General features: G+C 38.0%; 1 protein-coding gene across 7 annotated transcripts in view; it reads left to right on the forward strand.

Annotated features, from left to right (window-relative positions):
- The first annotated feature begins 2,217 nt into the window (after positions 1 to 2,217).
- Positions 2,218 to 22,484, forward strand: part of LRMDA (leucine rich melanocyte differentiation associated) — a 631,888-nt gene continuing 611,621 nt past the window's right edge. For 2 of the 7 annotated variants that reach the window (XM_042818019.1, XM_042818024.1), the window contains exons 1-2: positions 2,218 to 2,296; positions 6,250 to 6,350. In XM_042818019.1, the coding sequence (XP_042673953.1) occupies positions 2,267 to 2,296; positions 6,250 to 6,350 (131 nt within the window). In that variant the 5' untranslated portion in view covers positions 2,218 to 2,266. Of the gene's footprint in view, positions 2,297 to 2,539; positions 2,820 to 2,841; positions 4,340 to 6,249; positions 6,351 to 16,734; positions 18,694 to 22,484 lie in introns of those variants that run through there. The other 5 variants (XR_006168712.1, XM_042818021.1, XM_042818023.1 and 2 more) reach the window with 5 other exon arrangements.

Consider the following 22,484-nt stretch of genomic DNA (forward strand, 5'->3'; position numbering starts at 1 on the left):
TTACAAAGTACTTCTCCAGTGGTAGACAGCTGCAGGTGCGAGTTTTCCTTCTGAAAATGATGTGCTGGTGATAGAAATTACGGAACGCAACTGTGATTCCAAAACAAACTAACAAACAGAGACATTTGCCCATCGTCATTTAGGAAGTTGACAGCAGAGTTAGCATGTTCCAGATGCAAGTTTTCAAAGTCTAGGGTCACAACAGGGCAATGTTCTCCCTTCTCTGCTGTGGAGTTTGTGTTTTTACCTTCCTGTACAGTAGAAGAGGCTGGTAGCACCCCTTGTTTGTTACACACCATGGGATCTGGATATGTTATTTTATCCATAACAGATAATAATCTAGGCCATGTCTATACAAGAAAATGCTTAACTGATTTTAAAAAGAATGATTATAAGCCAGGTGCACTTAAAACAGTTTGCCACCTCTTTAAATTGTTTTTGTAATTTACAAAATTCAGCTAAACTGATTGAAAAGATGATAAAGTCAATTTAAGTCACCTAGTTTAGGGAGCGGGACCTGCAACTTCTCCCTGTAGACAAGGTCTTGCCTAGTAAGTAGGAGGATCAATGGCAGGTTAATGCAATTGGCAATGTAAGAAGGTGGAAAAAACAGACTTATTATTTGTCTGTGCTACGCGGTAAACTACTCAGGCAGGGTTTTTTTTCTTCAGAGATCTCTCTACAGTGACAGCTAGCACTCTACTAAAATTAATACTAATAATATGGATAATGATGTGCTAAATTGTTTTCAGTATAGTTATTCCAATTTTACAGGAGTGTGGTATTGAACTGAATTTACTCCATTAAGACAAATACAGCTGCCTATAGCAGGAGGCCACTTTGTGCTTTGAGTTATGTGGGATTCTGATGGGAATCACACGCTTGTAGCTAAAGAAGAGATAAAAAGAGGTAGATAGAGAAGAGTAGACTGTATTGTTTTGTTTAAATTTACAGTTCACATAGCACTTGTTTTTCTTGGCATGTGTTATTTGCTACATGATCTAATAAATAAGCACAGGCACTGATTGTTTGAAGCATGCTGAGTGATGACCAGAACTAGTAAATATGCCTTGATGGAAAACTCTTACATAGAGAAACAGAACTTTTATTCATCAATGTAATATCTGATTATTTCTGTGAATGCAGGGTTTGATTCTTCCATTTCTTGGACTATTTAAGGAAAATTATATCTATACAAAGCAATGGAATGGTTAGTTCACTGATTGTGTTTTGATTTTTTGCATGTTGGCCCATTTCTCATTTTAATGTATGCATTAAAATAACAGGGAGTGTGCAATGTCTTTTTTTTTCTTTTTTTCTTTTTTCTTTTTCTTTTTTTTTTTTCTTTTCCCCCTGGGGTCTTTGCTCATTGTTTTCTGTCCAACGGTCAGTGCAAAAGGAGGAATGGCTTTAGGAAAAGGGTGATGCCACAGTTGTAGCAGGAACGTATTCTGTTGATATGATGAGGCAGAGCAGCAAGTACAGTATTAGTTTCTGCTGTGTTGTTGAATAAACCATAGAAAGTTTTGCAGTGTAGAATACATATCCTCCTGCAACTTATTTCTCCTTTCAGCACGCTTCTGCTTTTCAGCAAGAGTGAGTAATGCTCTATTAGCAATTAAGAGTCAGATTTTTAAAGGTGCTTAGGCAGCTAAAGAGGTAGGTAGGTGACTAATAGGATTTAGGAGCCAAGCTTGAGAAAACTAAGTGTCTTCAGAAGTCTAAGAATTCTTACAGAAAGCCTTGGATTTCCTCACTCTACCCAATCAACCGCAGCCCGCCATCCTTTGTCTATTTTACTGAGCAAACTCATGCCCTGGGAGAACCTCTTTGATGGGTATTCCTGGTAATTCCAGAGGCAGTTCTGTTCTCCGTGCAAATTTCCCTGTATTTTATGGCCATAAAGACAGCACCATGGATGTGTCTGCACGCACTGCTTTACCAGCAATGCACATCCCTTCCAAGGCGAGTTAGCGCTCCGAATCAATGGGTTGCTCTGCACGTGGAACGCAAGTCCAGGTCCTCAAAGGGAAGGGAATCCAAAGTGTCGCTGCAGAAACCATAGCTCCTTATAGAGATGTTGCCCAGGGCAAGGCGGAGGGGCCTCAGGTGGCGGCGGGAACTGGGTTCAGCCACCGCCCCCTCCCGCGGCCCGGTCGCGCTTCCGCCCGCGTCAGCTGACTGCCGCGAGGAAGCGGCGGCGCGAGCCCCGGCCCAGCCCCGAGCCGCCGCCGTCTGCGGAGCACCGTCCCGACCCCCCTCCGCCATGGCAGGGCTAGTAGTGAGCGGAGCCCAAGTAAGTGTCCGCGTCACGCCGCGCACCGCACCACCTGCCGCCGGCGCCTCTCCGCCTCTTCCCTCCATCTCTGCGGGGGGTCGGCTGCTGCCGCTGGGAGCCCCGCGGAGGCATCGACGCCTCCCGTCCGCATCGACGCCTCCCGTCCGCCCGTGCGGGAGTTCGGAGCGCCGAGCGCTGCGCGTGGAGCCCGCCGCGATCGTGCTGCCCGTCGGCCCGGCACAGGGTGCTGTGTGCCTCCGCCCCGGGCGCTTGAGTGCAGGGGGTTCTCGTTCTGTCCCTGTCGCAGCTCCTGCAGGCTCGCCAGGTGCAAAGGGCTCGTTCCTGAGGCTTTGCTGGGGAGCACCTCTGTTTGCACAGCGATCTCCAGTCCGAGTTCTGCATCTGGCGGTCAGGCCGGGCGTGGGGTCTGCTGGCCTAGCGGTGACCCAAAAGCACCCCAGTTGCTCCAGCGCTCAGCCAGCATGTGGACCCTGAGGGCTGTGGGAAGAAAGGAATGAAGCTTTGGTTCTTTCAGAAAATGGTATGCCGTTGACCGGGGTGCTGCCCCTCGGGTTGTTCCTGTGCTCTGGTTTCTGTTTCAGTGTGGAATTCCTGTAAGCATACATGTGATAGGGAGGCAAGTGGCTAATTGCGCAGCTGCCTCAGGAAATGGTTCCTGTGGTCTCTGCATGCGCTGTGGCCCAGAGGAGCATTGTGTGTTCCCTTGGGCCTGGAGTAAATCCCTCCGAGTGAAGCATAGCTTTCATTTGGCTTTGTGCCTAACATCATCCCACCTGCTAGCAGGTTACAGTGTCATACCGTGCCCATCTGACTGGAAATGTTATTCACATGTAATGCCCTTCAGTGGAAGGCAATATGTTTTTGAAATGAATCCAAAAGAGGGCCACGAATATGGTCAGAGGGCTGGAGCACCTCAGCTGTGAAGACAGACTGAGGGAGCTGGGCTTGTTCTTAGCCTCTGAAAGTAAAGCCGAAGAGAGGTATGACTACTGTTGACTGATGTTAATTTGTTATGTTTTAAATATTTTGTAAATGCGTATTTTTTTCCTGAATTGTATACAGTGTATTGAAGAGTCTGCGAGAAGGTCTGAGCTGCCCACAGCCATCTGATGCTGGGATCTGAGTGTTTCTTTGGGATCCTGAGCTGGGTGCCAGTAATGAAGAGTGTTTGATGATGACCATCTCAGTTTGAGGTGGAGAATTAGGGAATAGAGACATCTTTATCTAGTTCTCATCCCATGGGGTGTTCTGTGCTGGGTATAGAGAATCGGAGAAACCTGCTGTTACTGGTGTGCCCTGTACCCAAGGAGCCTAGATGTCTTGGGCAAGGTGTATTTGCTCTCATCTCTCAGTGATGACATCTCTAGATATGCACTTGAAAGCTCTTTTTTTTTTTTTTAGGGTTATTTGAGGTGGATGCAAAAGGAAGAATACCAGATTGTGTATATTTGGTTGTTTTTCTGAGCAAATTATTTTGAACTGAAAGACTAAAAATGAAGACACATTGTTTTTTTTGCTTGTCCAGACTGTTGAAGACTTGCTTCATACCAGCATTGTTCAAGCAGCAGAAGAGTGAATAAATAATGCTCTCCAAAACTTATTGAAGAAGTCTTATTGTGTATTGCATAGCTGGTGATCTGACAGTTGCTGCTGCTGTTATAGTCAAGAGGGCTCTTGAGGATCCCAAGCAAGTTTATAGAAAAGGGATAGAGATCTGAAGTGAGTGTACTTTGTAGGAAAATAAATCTGCTGGCTTAAATTCAAAAAGGTGCTTGTAACAGTGAATGAGCTGAAGTGGACTTTGTGCAAGTGAAATACCTTTCACAAGGCCTCAGCATAACAACTGTATGCCACCTACAAATACAACTGTGTCCAATCTGTTTGTACCACTTGTGCAAGTGTATTTATATAGTATAGTGGTTCAAAGACTGAAGCTTTACAACACGTTATGCATTTTGCCTTTTGCATGTTTCAAAATCTGTTTAAATGAACTTTTTTCTTCAACTTCTGTTCTTGTGGACCTAGAGCAGCTGAGGATAGGTAAGTTTCTGGAGCAGTGGGAATGCAGGTTGGAATTGCTTGCTCTACACCCCTGTGGGGGAGAGATGGTGGTTGGTGCTCTTGCTATGGCTGTACTTGCATGAGATTGTCTTACACTCCTAGTGTTCACGGACATCAAATTTTAGTTGTATCCATTACATGTTACACTGAATTACTGCTTTGTCTGAAATATTCTGCTGCTAAAATGGTGTCTCTCCAAGGGTTTGCAAGCATCTATTTATAGTAATCTACCTTTCTGTGAAGAGTGAAGCAATTCTTGTTTGTGTACTTCATGTATATTGTAAAATATGTTGTGGTTTTCTTAGATGAAAACTGAAGGGAAAATAAATAAATATACATACATGCTTAATTCAGTGGAATGTGGAAAATCGTGTCTGTTATGTCCAAACTATTAGGATGTAAACTAGCTAAAACTTTTCCCGGGTCCTTATATTTAGTTTCTAATGTCATATGTATATCAAATAGCAGAAATTATTGTAAGAATAGGCATGTCGTAACAAGAGGGAAAAAGTTGTTCAACTGAACTTCAAGCAACTTGTTTTCTGATCATAAAAATATTCCACTGCAGTGAGGTTTGTTTGCTTAAGGTATGGAACAAAGTGAATTAAATTGAATGTGATTCCATATGATCAGATTGCAGACATTATTATTGTGTAAGAAATGGGGATAATTTGCACAAGTACATGCCATCAGTCTGATCTGCAGAGGAGTCTCTATTTACCAGAAAGTGAATTACTATTAAAACAAAATTTGACCTTTCTGCATATTTTTCATCTAATATCCTGTAGGCCAGTGGGACGTGGTCTTGAAATTGTATTAGATATCTAGATAACAGCTGTATCTTATAGATAGTGATCTAACACAGTGACGAAATCCACTTAAATAGCAAGTTGCCATTTAAAGGCAACTAACATTTATTTAGCAAAATATTTGAAATGTCAATTTTGGATGAGTCAATACAGACATGAAGAGTTCATGACAATATGTTTAGCAGACTTTGTGGGGATTCTCTCTGAAGAAATCAAACCAGACCTCCAAGACAACAGAGCTGACAGAATACATGAAGTGTAATCATGTTATTGTTTGTGCTTTTCTGGAAATATCATCACTTACTTCATCATGGCTAAAGAGAAATAAGAATAGACTATTTTTACTACCATTAATTCTTCCTTTGTTTATTGAAGGTAGTTTAGATAGGTAGGTATTGAAAGGAAGAAAAATATACATTAGCATTTAGGGTACAAAGGGGAGTGAAACAGCAGTTGTGTTGAAGCCAAAAATCTTTAAGACTTAAATCACTGTGTAAACAAGCCTGTATTTTTGGTTTCTTCTATCTTGAGTGACCTTCTTGCTCTGTCTCTAGCATATCACTGGAAATAATAATCTCAAAGAAGGGGTATGAAAATGGTTTGACTTTGTACTGATTGCTTTTTTTGTCCAAAGATTTTGTAATGTTCCTGTACTGAATGACTTCCGTACTGCAAAGCAAACTAGAAAGTCCTTTGAAAGACTTACAAAATGTTTTCCTTTGGAGTATCAGAAGGGTAATCTGAAGTAATGCTAAATTCAAGTATTAAAAGTGGAACAGAATATGATATACTACTAGAAGGAATAAATGCAATGTGTTTGATCAAATTATTGTTACCTGAAATGAGAAAAATATGCTATATTGTAAATAGGACTAAGCACGTGTTAAGAATTAAGCTGATTGCATTGAAAGAAAAATGAGATTGTGATAGATTCTGCAGCAGTAAAAACTGATGTAGCTTGAAGCTGTAATGAATGTTCATTATACCGTATGTTGTCATTGGATCAATGAGACAGAATCTGGACAGGAAACTGTAAATAATCTACTTATGACATGCTTCCTTTTTGCTTTCAATTCTCAGGTGTCCTATATTAGTCAAGACTGTGAAGAAATTCCTGAATTCCTGGGAAGAAAATATGGACATATGGCAAAAAGACTAGATCTTAGCTTCAACTTGTTAAGGTATGTTGTAATGTTTAGGTTTTTCAAGTGCACTACGGGGCACCCACTCCAATCCTGGAATTTTTTTTTTTTTTCCCCTCAAAATAAAAGCATACATATATGTGAGTTACATTCAGTTACTGTATGAGTGATACTGTTTTATCAATGTTTGTTTTCTCTTCTTTGGAACACAAGTAACCAGGTGAGTCTGTAAATATCTGGTGTAAATGTAAAAGATGCTCAGTATGATTTATTCTCTTCAAAATGGAAAATAAGCGATATTACCTGAAGAAGTGAAGAATGGGATGAAATGTGAATTATTCTTAACCAAAAAGCAAGTAAGTGTGTACTTCTCCGTTTCCTTTTTTATTTGTGAATCTTGTGTTATTGTAAATGATTTGTAATGCTCTGTTCCTAGGCTGTGTGTATGATCTATAAGTATACAGATGTCAGCCTAGTAAGATTATCACATTAAAAAAGATAATCAGAGATAAATGGAAAGCACTCACTGGCATTGCAAGCTCACAAGAAAATCTATGAGGAAAGGTCTCCAGAGAGAGATCCTTCCTCAGTGGAAGTCAGCCCTTAAATGGAGTCTAGGAGAAGTGGAGCCGGGCTCCACCCCTTCCGATCACTCAGATGAATTGCCTTCACCTGTGCTCCTGTGACTGACTCATTGCTTGCCTCAGGTGGTCAATCAGAGGTTCAGGTTATGATCCAACAGTTCCCCTACACTGTGTATGATTTTATTTTGTGGAGCTATATAGATAAGGGTTAAAGCTAAATGCAGTTAGAATTTATAAATCAATTTTAAATTTTTTTAACGTATGGATTGATTAATAATTTTATAGTATTCCTATTAATCATTAAGAAAATACTAAACAATACTCATTTTCATTTAATTGTGTGAAAAGCCTGGTGGGGTTCAGTATTGTATCTTTCAGATTTGAAACTTTGTAGATACGTAGGGAAAAAAAAGTGGCATATAGTTATTTTTTTAAGAAAGTGTAGATTTTAGCATTAGAACTGTGCATTCTTTCTTTTTCCTTATGTTTCACTGGAAGGTAAACTCAGAACCTACCTGTGAGGAGTGAGTCATGTAGAAGTAACATGCTAGTTCTCCTAGCGAGAGCAGTCATGGGTTTTATCTTACGTAATGCTAATAAATGTTATCTTGAACTGCCATAAACTGAAAGACTGATTCCTGTATGCAAGAGGCAGCAGAGCAAAGGAGACACTTAATCTATGGATTGCCATTATCTTAAGCTTACCATATATCTGTCTTGTGGCTGTATACCTATGGCAACTGTAATCAGAAGAGAGATTATTGTCTATGTATTCATAGGGGGAGAAACTTTAAACTTGAAATATATCTTTAAAAAGTATTTTGGCTTTCTACAACAAATTTTTGTCAGCATATGTGTAGGTTGAATGAAGAAGACCATGGGTTTTCACTCCTGCCGTGGATAAAAATGGGATTTGCTAGCATTAATAATATGCTAATATAAGGCACTTAGCTAGTCATCCTTTAAATAGGCACATAATGTACAGTAGCTTTTCATGTCTACCACTGGATTGCTATGGTATTGGAAGAAAGTGTATGATGATGACTGTGAATTGCCACGTTTTGGGATTTACTAGGTGGGAAATTGAAGTTAGTTCTAAAAATTAGCGTATCAGTTCTATCGTTTGGACACAGCAGGTAAAAGCTAGGAAGAAGAGAGGAAATTGATTTGTTACTTGAGATACTTGTGGTAGCATTTTAATCTTTGACTAAGCTATTTTCAATAAACTCTGCTGGATGTAACTTAATTTGAATCAGACCTGTAAGATTAGATGATCTGTAAGACATAAATATCTTCAACTCCAGCTGAAGTCAGTGGTATTCAGTAGGGTCTGTGTTTGATATTTGACTTTTTCAATTGGATACTCCTGTGTAGTGGAAATGCTGAGTCATGACCTGAAGCAGTGATTGAGCACCTGGTTGGAAGGCAGGGCCAACCCAGGGGAGCTCAGGTGCATGCAGTGTTCCTGAGTGACTGGAAGGAGTAGAGCCAGGATCCACCCCTTTCAGGCCTCATTTCAAGGTTGGCCATGGAGGTTGGCCATCTTGTTGGAGATTCCTGTTTGCTTGAGGCTCTCTAAAGGTAAGTGCCTTCTTTCCTTTATTTCTGTGCCTGTGGCTGTTGCGTTTGAGCAAGTCCTCACTCTCTGTAGCCTAGGACTTTGCTGTTTCGCTGTTATTGCTGTGCTTTCCATTACGTTCTCTAACAAATGTAATTGTTACATTCTCTAACAGAAAGAGAAATACACAATACTGTACTTGTTAAAATCTGATTTTAACTGAACAGGATGCATATGCTCAGTCTCTTGAGGCTCTTTCTGATGGTACATGATCCTGAGCAGTGTCTCTTATAAAACTGTGACTGCTCAGTGTTCCCTGAATTTGAGCTGCGATGTCTAGTTAGCAAACAAGGGGATTTATAGGTTGTTTGGGTGTAGGTACCAAATTCAATTCATGATTCTGCTCTACTGATCTTGGAGAAGTGAATTAATCTGAACTGGGTAATTATAGATTGACCGAAGGGAGAAGTTATTAGTAGTAAATAGATTAGTTTTCCTTGTATGATTCATTCTAGATCAGCATATCTGTGTGTTCTTTGAAGGAAAACAAGTATAGTGGTCATTGATTTTCTCCAAGTAGTATCTGGGCCATAGAAATGCTGAGGAGTTTATTGCTTGTTCTCAATGTCAGATAAGAAATAAGTATTTACCAACTTCTATGTTTTTTTCATATGGGGTTTTTCCTACTTTCCATAAGCAAGGGTACTGCTGTATTTTAAAAGGAGCCACCCTCGTGTACCAACTAAACAATATATTGTGTTGCATAAGTATTAGTAGAAATTCTGAAAGCTTAACAAATTAACAATTGAGCAATGAAGGAAGCTTTTTTTCATTCTGTGGACACCAGTCATTTAATGTTGCTGTAATAATTGTACTTGCATGTGGAGCGAGAGAGAGATACAGTGTTTATAATGCATTCACTTTTTGATCAGTTGGCAGCAGACAGTTCTTTCCAGGCGGTGCTGTCCTTTCAAATCCAGAAATTTTGTGTGGTTGTTGGCTTCCAGTCTTTATTGTGTGCGCTCATACGTGTGCACCTAAGAGATTCTTGTCATAAAGATAGATTTCCGCTTCATGATATGTGTGCCAGAATACTTCCTTACGCAAGAAATATGCATAATATTAGACTTGATTAAAAAATTACTGTAGTGAATGTCACTGATGTTTACACCATGGTAATGTAGATTACTTGGTTGCAAAGGTTAGGATAGCGCTAAGTAAGTAATTTTGCTGTTTCAGGCTTTTCACCAAAAAATGTGTTTTCAGAGGCTTGTCCAGGTATGCTGGTAGAAGAGTGGAAAGATCTGCTGGCACTGTGTAGTAAAATGGGCAAGAATTACTCAATCACACCATTTTATGACTTGTTTTACACTCAAAGAACTTTTGAATTTGTCCCTTAATTTCGTATTTCAGTAGATGATGTTGTGTATTTTTGGAAAATATTTTCTTGCTGTTGTAACAAAGCAAGGAGTTTATTCTCTACCATTCAATTTTTTTTTTTTTTTTTTTTTTTTTAAAGTTGTTGAGCTAATGTGTATTTAGATAATGATTTTTTAAGAATTTAGGGATATTGTCTAATTTGCTATTGGCTGTGATGGCACTCCTGGCTCTAGTCTTTGGTTCTGTGATTAAGAGTGATTATATGGGTTCAGTGTTCTCATTTTTGGTGGTTTTCTTACTTGTTTTGCTCGTCTTGCTTCTTGGCTGTGATGAAAACAAATGAACACAAAAGAGGAGAATTAAATTGGAAGGGTCAAGTGTGTTTTTTTTTTTTTTTTTTTTTTTTTTTGTCTTGGGAAATTTATATGGAGAAATAAATTTTCACCACCTACAGAATTCTTTTCAGATTTGAGTCTTCCTTGCTGTTAAATAAAAATTGGGGCCAATATAGGCACTTTGTTCTTTGCATCAGATGTTGAAAGTCTAACAATGTTAGATAAATACAAATAGTTGCTCTTTAAGAGAGCTCTCTTACTTTTTATTTTGCCTTTTTGAAGAACTGCTCTCTATCCTACATTACCCAGTGTATTGCGTGGATCCAACTCTTTTGGCAGCCAAAGCAAAGTGACTGCTGTCTCTTTCCCTCAGGAGGGAGGAGGAAAATAGGAGAGGTGAGTGGCAGAAAAGGTGGGAAAGAGGAAGAGTAGCAGCAATTTGTAGCAGCAATGAAACAAAGGGAAAATCTGGTGTGTATTTGAAGGCGTGGTGGTTGTAATCAACAAGATATAGCACAGCCCTATTCTGTCTCCTTTTCTACGGGTGGTAGACTAAATTCCTTCAACTCCAGATCACTGTAGTCCTCTTGTGAATTATTTCTTCTCATCCTGTTTTCTTCGCAAGTTTTGTTTAAACAGTTTCTAATGTGTTTTGTTGGACTGCTGAGAGGGTTGTGAAGAAGATGAAGCCAAGCTCTTGTCAGAGATGTACACCAAAAGGACTAGAGTTAGTCATTGCAGGCTGCAGCAAGGGAACAACTGTATGTAAGGGAAAAAAACTTCACAGTGAGAAAGATTGAGTGGAAGAGGTATTCAGGCTATAGAACCTTCATCCTAGGTGCTATTCAAAGTGCAGCTGTACAGAGTCCCAATCAACCTGATCTAACTGTAAAGTTGCCCTGATTTGAGCAGTGCATTGGACTAGATGATCTCTAGATGCCTCTTCCAACCTAAATTAGGCTGTGATTCTGCAGCTCTATTGGCGTGGTCGTCTGTAGCAAAATGGCCAGAATTAAAGCAGTTGTTTGGAGTTGTTAGTGATTTTCAGCTATTTTAGAAATGAACTAATACTGCGTATTTTAAATCAGGCATATTTCAGTTGCAGAGTTGTTTTGCTTTGGAATGCTACTTCTGAGTCTTATAGCAACTGTATTCGATAGTCTTCAATGGTAATAGAGTGCTGTAAGGGCCAATATTTTGTTCTGTAATATGTGGAATGCTATTCCCCAGTTTCCATTTAATGAAAGAATGGAGCACGTGAAGGAAGATCGCTGATTGCCTGTGCCAATGTTCCTGGGGTGCTTTGCTGTAAATAGTTTCAAAAGGGAATGTGGAACTGTTGACCATTAGAAGTTCAAGATTTCATTGGAAAAAGATAAATAATAATTATTGGTGAAGGAAAGAAGGGAGTAAATAAGCAAAAATAAGTAGCAAGGAGAGTCATGGATGAAATACGAAGTTTTTTTGTTGGGTACATCTTACTGTTTTGCAAGGAGAGAGAAACTATTCAAAGGTTCTTATAAGTGTTCTAGATAACCTTCTTTGTTCCAAAAGTCTCCTTTCACATTAAAGGCTAAATGTGCTCAAGTGCCGAAATAACAGATGTCTGTGTTGTAAAAATAGATGCCTTGCTTTTATAAACAGCATCTACTTTTGGCCATCTTAGAAGTTCATCCTCTAATTCTGTGTTTTTAAATGCAAGCTATTTTTCTTACATAGACTTCTCCAGGCTCTAAACCGTGAGGCGGAAGGGAGAGTGAATCTTTTATCTTAGCCAATGAGGGAGGATTAATCCAATAATTGTGCTCAGGGAGATACAGATATCTCTTCCCTCTCTCTGGGGTGCAGATTATTTCTGCTAGGAGCATGAATAATTTGCACAGTGTGTGCTTGTGCATATTTTCCACTGTCCGATTAAGAAGGTCTGTATATGAAAACATCCCCTTGAACTTCAATCCTAGTCTGGAATGTTCCTCCACCACTTCTGTGTGGCTGAGGCTTTGTAGTGTCCTCTCTGTGGACTACAGATTGTTTATTTCCGTCTTCTGCCTACTGTTTCCTTGCTAGGGGAAAATAGGCAAGCAGCAGCTTGTGACGGGGCCTCAGTTTTGCAGGGTATGTTCCTCTTGGTAAGTTGAGGATGCATAGGGGAGGTTTTTTTTTTCTTGCCACTTTCTCAGTTTGTGCAGCAATAAGAGATGCTGAGATCAGGCAGATGAACAACAAAAGGGAGATGAAAATAAAATCCAGAATTCAAAACAAAGCATGACATATATATTTTAAAAGCCTTTAGACTGATCTTTGTAGCATTTTAAAGAGTTGAAGAAAATGGACTATTGTTAAAACTTTTTGATGGTTTTATTTATAAGGTAGAAAAATATTTTCACCATAATTGGATAACTCTTAATCGTAGCAATTGCATATTTATCAGTGTGAGGGGCTGTTATTAATGTAGCTGTCATGCACAAACACATTTCTGCATTAAATCCATTTAGTATGTGCATTATTCGGTCTAGAATGTCACCAGGACATCAAAGCCCCCTTAGGCATAAGAGCACAGTGCCCTGCTGTGGCTGCAGAAAGGGCTTGATCAATAAATGTAACATGTTAATGCAGAGCAAATAGAATAAAAGATTTCTTTGACAAGACATGAAAAATCACCTTGTGGCAGCTGGCATGGTGATGCCATTTCAGCGGAGACACTAGCAAAGTTGATCTGACAAGTAAAGAGGAGAGATGATGGTTATAAGGTGCTTTTGTTTCAAACTTCTTTCTTGACCTGTCAGGTTTTGAAGGAGCCTGAATGGCCCTTTTTTGTCATGTGAAAATTGTAGTCTTAAGCAGTTATGAAGCAGTTATCTCTTCTCAAATTGTGAATGCTGCTGTTTAATTGATTCACTTAGCATTTGAAACTGTCACGCATTAATAATTGCTAAATCCTGTAGATACTGCTCCAGTGTGTCATGCTTAAATGTGTAGTTATCAGAAAATTAATATCCTTAATGAACCGATGCTTTCAAACTAGCATTGCATGAAATCTCTTTTGCCCTTTCATTTGCTGAAGGTGTATTAGTCAGTTTTCAGAGCAACCCCTTCTGGCAGTGGTGTGGTTTTATTTATTTATTTTTTTTTGATGCCCGACAAATGCCAGCTTTGCTTTGGGTACATAGTGTGCTCAATGACAATAAATATAGTAATTATGCTGGAGTTAGTAATTAACATAATTATAGTCAATTACGACAAATACAGTGCAGAGCTAAATAAACGAGGGTGAGAAATTAGCAAGCGAATTGATTTACCTTACTTAGTGCTTTTTCTTGCAACTAGCAGTTGCCGATTTTCTGCACATGAAAGCGTTTTGTTTACAAATAGCTGATTGTGTTTTGAAATGGTTCTGTCTTATGGCTCTCACTCCTGTTTCCTTTACAGTGAGGTGAAGGGGACTGAAGTGTGGCATTGTGTTTAGGTGGAAGGAGCTGCTCTTCTCCTCACTGAATGCATTGTTAGAAAATACGTGTACTTTATTTTATATAATACTTACAGTATTGAGGGGAAAAAGTAGTTATTTTTCTTCACAAACCAAATACATTGCCATGGATGTTTTGGGAATATATTTGAACTCACTTAATTGTCGTGAGAATTACCTAAGACATCTATATGTATGTTTATTTATTTATTGATAATGGAGAGGTATGCATAGCACTGGATAGCTACAGAAAGAATTGAAATAGTTAAAGTAATCCAAGTGTGTTGAAACAATATGCCCTTGTTCAGCCATCACTTTCAATAATTTAGAACCGCTGGACCAGCATAGAGGCATAGTATCATAACATTTGTGCACACTATAATTGCCTGTTTTGTTTCAAAATGATTTATAGTATGTTGTCTGAAATAAGAGTATTGGAGCTATGCAGTTAATCTGTTTCACTTTCCTTGTTTTGTTGTGGTTTTTCTTTCAAGCGTGACCACAGTTTACTATTGGAAAAGAAAATTAATATGTATAAGTATTGAAGATTTTATATTTTATTTTTAAAACTGAGATTCTTTTCTTACTCTAAGAATAAACAGGATAGGTTTTACAAGTGTGCATAAATCCTGTACTTGAAATAGTTTATTGCTTCAAGGTAAATACAATTGTATCTAGAGACTTAACAAAGAGATAGCATTTGTTGCAGATAAGCAATCTGAAATATATACTTTCTTGATAATTTTTCTCTTGCTTTTGTGGTAATGTATCAAAATGCAGTGAGTAGATTTGTGGTTCACGAGGTGGGTGCTTAAAAGTCTACCCTTAAGGGATGTCCCTAAAGCACAAGATGCTCTTTTTTTTTTTTCTTTTTTTTTTTTTTGTTTTAAGTAACGTTGAAATGATATGAGTGTCTGATGAATAAAATGTACATTAACACTGCTAGGAGTAGTTGCTTTTAGAATTGATCCATTTGGAAATCAATTCACTAAATGAAATATTTATATACAAGGAGTCGTTTAAATTATTTAAAATTAACAGATGCAATAGTTTTCCAGATGAAATCTTACATGTGTATTAATCATTATGGACTACATTATGCATAATTATCTTTCTATTAAAATGATTATAAAATAGTTGTGTCCTGTTAGGCTGAAGACAAACATGATGACGTCCTTCATATATGGATAAAACCCTGGGAGTTGTATAAGAAAAAGTTTTAGAGGTGTATGTCTATTGAAAAAATGGAAGGCGAGTATTACCAATAATAAGAAGGATTTTTGATTTCAAACACTGTACTTTGGGTATCGATCAAACTGTAACCAAAATTAAATGAAGTCCTTGCTGTTCTTTTTCCCTTCTTTTTCCCTCTTTCTATGCTGCCTCCTCTTGAAAAGTGATGTATCAACAGGAACCAGATGTGATCTGAGTAATGTGTAAGGAGAACTTATTCAAAGTTTCCAAAAGAAGAAAATATAATAATATAAAGTACTACTAAGTGTTACTATGTCTCACGTGTAGCAGCGTTGCCTCTGTTTTGTTATTTTGTCAGCTTAAAATCTGCTTGTGGAATATTTGCGGTTTCAGAATATTTTCTGTATATGTTTTTGTTGCTTGTATGTCTTTCTGCTGTCTTCCTTGTAGTCATTGCTTTATTGTTGATGTGAAGGGGACCAGTGAATGAACTAATTTTAAAAATATCAAGTCTGTGGCTTACGGTATGTATTTAAATACTGCACTTTCATCTCCTCATACTGCACAAGGGACCAAAGTGTTTTTTTTTCGATAGCAAAGTTAATTTTCCGTATCTTTGCAGATATGTAAAGGGACACAGAGTATACGATAAATTGTCTTATTTCAGTTTTGTACTTGTAGCTTTTATCTTCTGTAGTTCCAATAGCATCTCTTTCTGTCCATTGATCCTTGCTTGACTTTTTATGGCCACATAGTCACTAACAGACTGTGAAAACTCTGTAATATATATACCTCTGACCCCCAGTGCTAGACATTATCCATTGATTTACTGTATCTGACAGATCAGAACATAACACTGTATTCTTCTGCTTTTCTCAAGAAGACTTAACATTGTAGAAAGAGTTGTTTTGAGAATACATCACACGGCAGAATTGGGCAAAAACTTGTTACGCCGACATGTCCTCAAAGGTTCACATGTGTCCATGTTTTGTAGTAGAGAATTCCTGGCAGGATAACTGGAGCTATTAAATTAGATAAAAGTAAACACAGTATGAGATTTGCCATTAAATAGAGTAAGTCAGTGAGCTTGAACTATTATATCCTTAACTGTAGCTAGTGAATGTTAGCACGATGGTTACTGAAAGTTTTCTTGGTGATATCCATCTTCATGGGACTGTTGCAAAGTCATGAGTAAAGGTGAAGTCTGTACTTCTTGACAAAGGTGAGTAATAAAGTTCCTCAGACTTCAGCAGAGATGAGATGTCACATTAGGCATCTATTGAGTCAAGGCTTGTTCACTGCATTTCCCAGGGAACTGATGATCATATCACATAATATTCTTTATATTTGAGTAAATGAGGAGTGAACTGCTTTTTCTTGGTCTGGTTTCCTGCATGAAATTTAAGTGGGTTTTGTTAGAGACATTGCAGGCTGAATCCATGTGTTTCTGTGCTTACTCTCTCGAAATCTGGAGGGCTTTATTCATTGGAACGGTCGTGTCAGTTCCTCTTGCAAGACCTGTAACCGCTCATAAACAACAACAAAGAAGTTGTCTGGCAGGAATCTGTATTGGATTTAGAGAAAATCAGTTATTCAGTGAATGGAAGAGTACTGCAATAAGTAGGAAAAATATTGGCATTTGGAGAAGAAGTAGCTTAATGCATTTGCCTTTGCTTTCAAAGAAAGTTTGTCTATACAGTGCAAGTAATGATTTGGGGATTTCTTCTTTTATAGTTTATAGTTATCTGGATTTTGAGGCAAGGAACTGCTTTTTTTTTTTTTTTTTTTTTTTTAATTGCATTGGGGGGTTAAATAAAGGGATATATGAAGAGCATGTTATAGATATAATAATCAGATGGCTCTTTCTTTCTTTCTGACTTTACTAATTTCTCTTACTCTAAAACAGTATTTCCTCATGATCGCTGTTATGAAACGAAGGCCTGCAGAAATAACTGTTATCTGAGGACACGAAGCTTGACTGAAAGGAAGAACCTGCATTAACTCTGAAGCTATTGTCTCTTTTGCTCTCTGTTTTGTTGGAAGGTATCTTCTCTGTTTGACTGAGAAGGCAAGATTCTCAACGCCTAACTGCAGCTGTTAAGAACTTGATTAGTCTTGCTTACCATCACTGAGTAAGAAGGGCTTCTGTCTTCCAGTATTCAACAAACCTGCTGAGTGATTATGCTACACTAGCTAGCTTGGACTTGGCATAAAAAATCTATCAGATGCTTCTGTTCATTTATTGCTTGTTTACTATATTTTGTTTTCTGTGGCTTGTGCCATTTTTGAGATCTTACATTTTTATGTAAATCAACTTTACATTATTTGGAGATGGTTTTTCGGTTGAAAAAAAAAAACAACCCCAAGACCCTTAGCTAGTGCAAGTGTGAAGAATGAGTATCACGAAAGTGCAAAAGGGCTGAGCATTGTACTCGAGCTAACGAGCCAGCCTGTCAAATCAGACGTGTTAAACAATAATTATACTGTCTTTAAGGTCATAGCTGATGCAGTGCTGTAGCTCAGTTCCTGGCTCTTACTGTGAACTGAAGCTGGCAGTCGTGGAGCTTGGTGGTTTTGTTTTGTTTCATATTGTCTGTCGTCTTGATCATGCTTGCATCATGATGAGTGAGTTGCTCCCTGGAAGAGATAGAAGATCTGCTGGCTGTCATTTCTCTTCTTTACAATTTGTTCTCCATTTTTATCTTTATTTGCCTACTGAGTCCATTAATGGAAGCAGTGAATATTCTTCATATAACATGGCCGTAAGAGTCTGTACTTTTTTGAAGCCATCTAGTAGCTCACATTTGTGTTTACTTTTGCTATGCTGAAAATTTATAGTAATCTCTTTTAAAAGAAAAGAGTCAAATTGGAGATGCAAAAATGAGTCATACTATAAGACAGTTATAATCTATCCAAAACTCAGGACAGTTAGTAACATTCTTGCTCATTGGATGGAATACCATTGAACTGTAGAATAGATGGTCTTCAAATGCTAAAGTGTAATATTTTCTCCTGCACTGTTGGTATCTAAGCTGCACTGGTAGGTAGTAGTACCTGAATGCATACACACCTCCAGTTCATTTCTTCACTGAAAGAATAGTGTGTGGGGAATGCTGCTTTCAGAGATAGTTTGCTGGCGTCACACACACACACACACGTGTACGCAGCTTAATGTCTTTATATATGATGTGTGTATATTAAATGTGTATATTATTTTTAATACATAAAAAATTGGGGGGTGATCTAGTATTTAGTCTACTTTGATTTAATAGTTGAAATATGGCTTTGTCACTAATAACCTTCTCGTACTCAACATAGGAAGAAATAATGTATTACTTAAGGATTACTAATAAAAAGGAAACACATCAGTGATGGGAGAAAGAACTGAGCTGATAGATGAAAAGAAAAGTGGTCTCAGAATGAAAAAATGCTGAAATAACTCAAATATAAGATTTAATAAAAAAAAGAACTTGGACAAATATCTGTCTTCCTTGCGATTGCTTTATCCAAAGCTACCTTCATACTTGCAAGGTTTTGTTATTTTTAAACTCCTTTCTCCACAGACTTCAGAAGTACTCTGTATTGGTCTTGGCATCAGCTCTTATTGAGGTTGATAGGTGGAAAGCTACATCGATGTGATGTTTTTACTTTAGTGGTGATTGATGCATATCTTGTATTATGGACTGTTTGGCATAGGTACAGCATCACTGTTTGATCTTAGTAAAAGTAAGACTCTTTGTCAATATTGCTGTTGTGAAGACTAGAGCAAGAACGTTTGGCTTATTACTTGTCAACGCCTTTTTTTTTTTTCTTCTTTTTGTAAAATTAAAGGAGCTAGAATAGGAGGTGGTCTTTTCTAAATCCATATGAAGCTTAAGTGCTTCATTCTTTCATTTTTGTATAATGTAGTTAGTGTACTGATATAAATGCTCAGTCCTTAATTTCTATGTTTGCATTAAGCATCTGTTTCTAGGGATTGCTTTGCTGAATGTTAAAAGATGTGGAGTGTGTAGTTAAAATGCACTTAATGATATTGAAAATGTGATTCACATTTTATAAACCAACTGCTTTTGCTACTTGGCTGTCGGGCCAATTGGTGCTGTTAGTTCCTTGTGAACACTTGGAAAGACATTGTAGTACTTAACGTTTTTAAACTGCTTTTAGAAATTTGAGCTGCCTTTCCCTTAGAATATTAATCTATGATTGGATATGCCAACAGGGAACTCGATGAATTTTACAGAAAAGCTACGTATTACCTACACTTCATAAGTTCATGAATCGTATTTTCCAGCAGTTAGTTTGAAGATCAGTTATCATTTGTATTCTTTGTAAGAGAAGCTTGTACTTGCAGTGAATTACACCACTTTTTAAGTATCCGTGTAGATATTTACTAATCATCAGTATATATATTTTTTCTGCATGATCTCAAGACCAGTTTTTAATTGCTTGAAGCATCCCATTATGTATTTGGAGCAACAGAGCAGCTTTTTATGACCAGGGTATGGTTAGAGTGATGAAGTTTTATTTTGGTGACTGTAGTTTGGTCATGTCCTAAGTGCTGAAAATGTTTCTGTAATTTTGTGTAAAATCTCTTAATGCACATGGAAATCATGTAGGAAAAGTGTATGCAAAACATCTTGCATGTCAAGGGACTATCATCTGCTGCAGTGCCGTGACTCTACAAGGCCACATGGGTACATCAACTCCGGGTAAGGATGTTGTGTTTTAGGCTTCTGCACTTTGAAGACCTTTTTGCTGGAAGAAAAATGAAAACTTGACCTGGTTATATAAGCGATAAAAGGTACTCATTATTTTGAAGTGCTTGAAGGCAGAGGGAAGAGGCATTCTAGAAGTGCCAGGGATTAGCAGTATAAATAAATGTTCAGAAAACTCTGGTTCCAACACAATTAGATTAAGATTATTTGACAGTCTAGTGTCTGGATGGTAAAATTACAGCTGCTTAAAGATCTGAATTCTTTCTTTTTCAACCTATTAACTTGCATTTAATACATTTTTTATCTTGGGCAGTGAAGTACTTTGGAAAAGCAGAGAAACAGTTGTGTGACTGTGATTACGTTGGAGTGACTTTGGGGGGGAAAAAAACATGGACAAATATGGTTTTTCAAGGAATGGAAACTAGCCAGTTGGAGAGAGTGTGAGTGTGTGTGTGTGTGTGTGTGTGTGTGTGTGTGTGTGTGCGTGCCTGGTTTACTTCTTTCCATCTCACTTTTCCTACTTTTCTTCTTCCCCACTTCAGCTCCTTAAATCAGAGGAAAGATGCTGAAGGTGTTGTAGGCTAGCTGTGTTTTGTTGCTGTCTGGGAGATGTGGGTGCAACATGAGGTTCTCCTTTCCTTCCAGAACCTGCAAATTCTCTCTTATGGTCACTGTTTTGTTTGTAATCAGGAACTAGGCATTAAGTAGCTCAGCTGTTCCTGTGGAGTGTTGGTTCCAGTTTTATCAGGTGCACAACTACTTAATTGTTTCTAACCTAAGTGGGGGAGTGTCAGAGTATTGTACTTTTACTGTTAATGCTTTGGCTTCCTTTAAGTAAGTCATATCAACAAATGGTTTGTTAGTACTGCTGATAATAAGGCTTTTCAAATGTCATATGACATATCTCTAATGAGAATCTATTTCAACCCATTTAATATAGGCTTCTACTTAGTCACCAAATGAGAGACTGGCCACTGCAACCTCAGGTGTTTTGAAACAAGAGCTTCATCTGCGTTTGAATGACTAAGCAACAGGAAAAGGATTTTCTTAGGTTGAGCCATGGACTAATGTGTTACTCTGGATTTTTTTTTTTTTGCTATCATTTGTCTTGCTTTTTACTAATTGGTTAATGGAAGAAGAGCAGATACTTGGCTGTACCAAGCTAAATGTAATGGGCGACTATTTCTTTGCATGTTATAGTACAGCAGACGATAATCTTGATTAACTCTGGTGCTTAAGGCCAAAGCGAAAGGGTGAAGTCAGCTTTAAGTTACTGTCCTGCACTTGGTTTCCATTGTGCCTTCTGTGTGGAAACAGAAGTGTACTGGAAGCAATTAAGACTAATGTGGGAGGGAAGAGTAGAGCTAGAATCCCATCAGCATAGCTGGTGACGATTAAGTTGACGATTATGTATCATTTAAGATACATTTAAAGCATAGCTTGTTGCTATTTTTTGCCCCAGAATGAATAAATAACTGATGTTGTATTAAATATGTGTTACTAGTAGGCAGAGTAGTGTCAGAATTATTCAGTAAGCTTAATTGTATTCACAGAAGCATCAAGTGTTTCAGGCCCGTACCTTTTGTTTAATATGGTATCAGGAATTCTGAGTTCCATGTAAGTCTCATTCTTAAATGATAATTCTTACTGTGTTCTCAACCTTTTTCTCCTAGTGAAAATGCACAAGTCTGCCAAAAAAAAAAAAAAGATACATAGGTACAGATTTACCCATGTAAGAGAGATTTGATTTCTTAATTTTTTTTCTGCTGCTTTTCAAGCCTTTTACTCCTTGCAGAAGAAAAAAAATTCCTTTTCATAGAGTTTCTATTCTGAAATATGAGAATTCCTTGTTTGGATCTATCTAGTTGAATAGAACTAACCTTGTTCATATTATAGTCTGTTCACATTGGCGCATACATGTAGAAAGCTAGATGTTATTCATTTCAATCCTGTGCAGGTCTGTTTTTCCGCAATGTTTATAAATCCCTTTGTGCTACAGAGCCTTTTATTTATTTATATTAAGGCCTTCTTGTCTCCTTAAATGATCATTGAACAGAGAAAGTAAATTGCTGTTGAAATCCTCTCACTGATGATTTCAGCTAGACCAAGTGGTAGTCTATTAAAAACAAACACCTTCCTTCCCTTTTTACTGTCTAACTGACAGAGTGTATAAGAGTGGAAAGCTTTGACCCCAGAAGGCTTTGAATGATAGACTCTTTTCAGATTCTTGTGTAAATCATGCTAAGACCCAATATGTAGGCTTGACAGTTCTCTGAGTTTGACATTGCAACTTAGAGCTTTTATGTTATTTAAATGTACTAAAATGCACCCTGAATAAAACTACAGGTGCTGATACACTTCTATTAGAGCATAGTAATACTTGGCTTGGAAAAACTCCGAAGCTGGTGAAAGAGTTAAGCAAAGCAGCCAGAAACCATTTTCAGCTTTTACTTTGCAGATACAACCTTTTAAGCATACCTACATTTACCTGCAATGGCAATCGTTTTGCATTTTAATGACAAATCAAGTACGCTAACTTGCATTTGAAACGAAAGTGCCTTAAATGTCTCTGGCTGTCAGAATGAGATGTTAGGAGCTTGATGAAAAGAGAACAAAGAAGACAAAGTATGAAGCCTAGATACAGTGCAAAATGAAATAAAACCTTGTATGGCCTGTCAGGGGTGTCAGTTGATATTCCTATCTAAAGCACATTATAGTATTACTTTGCAGCTCATAGCTTACTCATCTGTCTTTTTTAATTCATCACATTCTAGCCCACATCTTTTAAGTCCCATGTGTCAACAATGGAAGAAATCTGTTAATTGACAAATGAGTGTCACAAATGTGAATTGGTGCCTTTACATCAGAGGCAGGTAGTCTCTGTTGTTTTTTGTCGGCTCTATTATTGGCATAAGCCAGTGTAAGACATCTGTCTTTGCCA

This window comes from Centrocercus urophasianus, unplaced genomic scaffold (genome assembly GCF_019232065.1).
Source record: "Centrocercus urophasianus isolate 14NV4802_14NV808 unplaced genomic scaffold, USGS_Curo_1.0 seq_17, whole genome shotgun sequence".
NCBI lineage: Eukaryota > Metazoa > Chordata > Aves > Galliformes > Phasianidae > Centrocercus > Centrocercus urophasianus.